Source organism: Montipora foliosa, chromosome 1, assembly GCF_036669935.1.
Source record: "Montipora foliosa isolate CH-2021 chromosome 1, ASM3666993v2, whole genome shotgun sequence".
NCBI lineage: Eukaryota > Metazoa > Cnidaria > Anthozoa > Scleractinia > Acroporidae > Montipora > Montipora foliosa.
Genome location: NC_090869.1, coordinates 10,094,601 through 10,097,100, shown reverse-complemented (window position 1 = coordinate 10,097,100; position 2,500 = coordinate 10,094,601). Strand labels below are relative to the sequence as shown.

The window sequence follows — 2,500 nt, the reverse complement described above, 5'->3', positions numbered from 1 at the left end:
AGGTGTTGTCTTTGAGAGCCTCAGAAAGTGATTTAACGCCAGAATCGCCTATTCGGTTATCACTCAAATCCAAAGTAGTCAAACATGTGTTGTCTTTGAGAGCCTCAGAAAGGGATTTAGCGCCAGAATCACCGATTTGGTTGCGACTCAAATCCAGAGTAGTCAAACAAGTGTTGTCTTTGAGAGCCTCTGAAAGGGATTTAGCGCCAAAATCACCGATTTGGTTCCAACTTAAATCCAAAGGAGAGTAACATGTGTTGTCTTTGAGAGCCTCAGAAAGGGATTCAGCGTCCGAATCACCAATTTTGTTGCGACTCAAATCCAAAGTAGTCAAACATTTGTTGACTTTGAGAGCCTCTGAAAGGGATTTAGCGCCAGAATCACCGATTTGGTTGCGACTCAAATCCAGAGTAGTCAAACAAGTGTTGTCTTTGAGAGCCTCTGAAAGGGATTTAGCGGCAGAATCACCGATTGTGATGCAATTCAAATCCAGAGTAGTCAAACAAGTGTTGTCTTTGAGAGCCTCACAAAGGGATTCAGCACCCGAATCACAAATTTTGTTGCGACTCAAATCCAAAGTAGTCAAAGATGTGTTGTCTTTGAGAGCCTCAGAAAGGGATTCAGCGCCCGAATGATCGATTTCGTTGAAACGCAAATCCAAAGTAGTCAAAGCTGTGTTGACTTTGAGAGCCTCAGAAAGGGATTCAGCGCCCGAATTATTGATTTCGTTGAAAGGCAAATTCAAAGTAGTCAAGCATGTGTTAACTTTGAGAGCCTCAGAAAGGGATTTAGCGCCAGCAGCACCGATTTCGCTCCACTCCAAATGCAAAGTAGTCAAGCACGTGTTGACTTTGAGAGCCTCAGAAAGGGATTTAGCGACAGAATTACCGATTTGAAATCTCAAGTTCAAAGTAGTCAAAAATGTGTTCACTTTGAGAGCCTCAGAAAGGGATTTAGCACCACGGCCATCGAAATCAATTTGGTGCTCTCTCAAATCCAAAGTAGTCAAGTATGTGTTGACTTTGAGAAATTCACAAAAAAGGCTCACACGAGTCCATCCAAGACTGCTCATAGCTAGATCTTTAACAAGTAAGTTTTGACCCAAGGTCTGAAGTAACTTAGACTGAAGGTTCTCTCCATGACATTTGCATTCTAACATACAATCAAGTGCTAACTTAAAAATTTCCTCTGCATAATTCTTCATTCCCACATTGGACGAACTTGCAAGCTCTGCTATGCTTTTTACCAACGAAACTGTCATCTCTTCAGATCTTGCGGACAAAATACCACTCATGAATAAAAACACTTGTTTCAGTTCATTCCTGTTCCATACATCGGTCACTACTGATTTACAATCTGTGTCTCCATCAAGGATCTGATAAGCAAGATAAAAGCCAGCAAAGAACTCTTGAAAGGTCTTGTGAAGAAAGCTAAAGCGCAACGAAGGTATCCTCTTGCTGCCACCGGTCTTGATCGACAGAAACCCAAACTTGATCAAATTACTGGAACTGCCTTTAAATTCACTCTCGTCGAAATACAACTCTCCTTTACGTAAAGACTGCAACGCCATGCATCCCAACAGCACCAGGTCATCCTTGTAAACCGAAATTAAGTCCGCGTTACTGTCACTCGATGATCCAATTTTCTTTTCATATCTTAACAAAACACATCGCACAATTTCTGTGTACAACTGTGTCCTTTCTGGTGGAAGTACACCCTCGAAATCTTCCCAAAGGATGCAAAGTAAAGCTGTATTAAGAGGATTCCGTGTCAACTGTTTTAAGTCTCCCTCTTTCAGCCCGTCAAACAGAAGATGAATAACTAACCCTGTTGCCAAGTCTTCCATGCCTTTAAAGTGCTTACAAATATAGCTCGCCGCGTCTTCAAAAGTAAATCCGATAATCTCCCACAGGATGTCACAGTACCGCCTTACTGTCCTTCCAGCTTCTGGGCGTGATGTGATAACAAGGTGGCAACTGGGTAAGACTTTACTTTTCAGAAGGTCAAAGTACATATCAACTTTACTGGAATCCATCTCATCAATTCCATCAAGCACTAACAGAACTTTAGATTGATTTTCTCGAATGAACTTGAAGAACCATACCTTGTCTTCTTCGTCAATATCAAGAGGAAGAATTTGGTCATCAATGGCCTCCCAAATATCTGTTTTGATATCACGACACCTCAAAAACAACAGAACGTGAACCTCGGGGAAAGACTTGTCCCATTCTTCTCGTTTCATTGCCCAATCATATGCCAGCTTCTGACAATAGGTCGTCTTTCCCATGCCTGGGTCTCCTTCAATTAAAACAGTCCGTGGCTTTGCACAATCTTCACGTCCTTTAAAGATAGCTGTCATGTTGGTGATTTCATCAGTCAATGTTCCCCTTGTCTTTTCTTTGCCCAAAATCTTTAACTTGGTAAAAATATCATCTAGATGAAAGCTGAAGTCTTCACACCATGGAACAGGCAGAACAGATTTTTCACCAGTATTGTAGAG

At 41.7% G+C, this 2,500-nt stretch overlaps 1 protein-coding gene across 1 annotated transcript in view; it reads right to left on the bottom strand.

The window, feature by feature from the left end:
- LOC137977338 (NLR family CARD domain-containing protein 3-like) overlaps positions 1 to 2,500 on the bottom strand; it is a gene marked incomplete at its 5' end in the record, with an annotated part of 28,185 nt that overhangs the window by 2,180 nt on the left and 23,505 nt on the right. Inside the window, one exon of the mRNA XM_068824594.1 lies at positions 1 to 2,500. This exon is cut by the window's left edge and continues 2,180 nt beyond it; it is cut by the window's right edge and continues 41 nt beyond it. Within this exon, the coding sequence (XP_068680695.1) occupies positions 1 to 2,500 (2,500 nt within the window).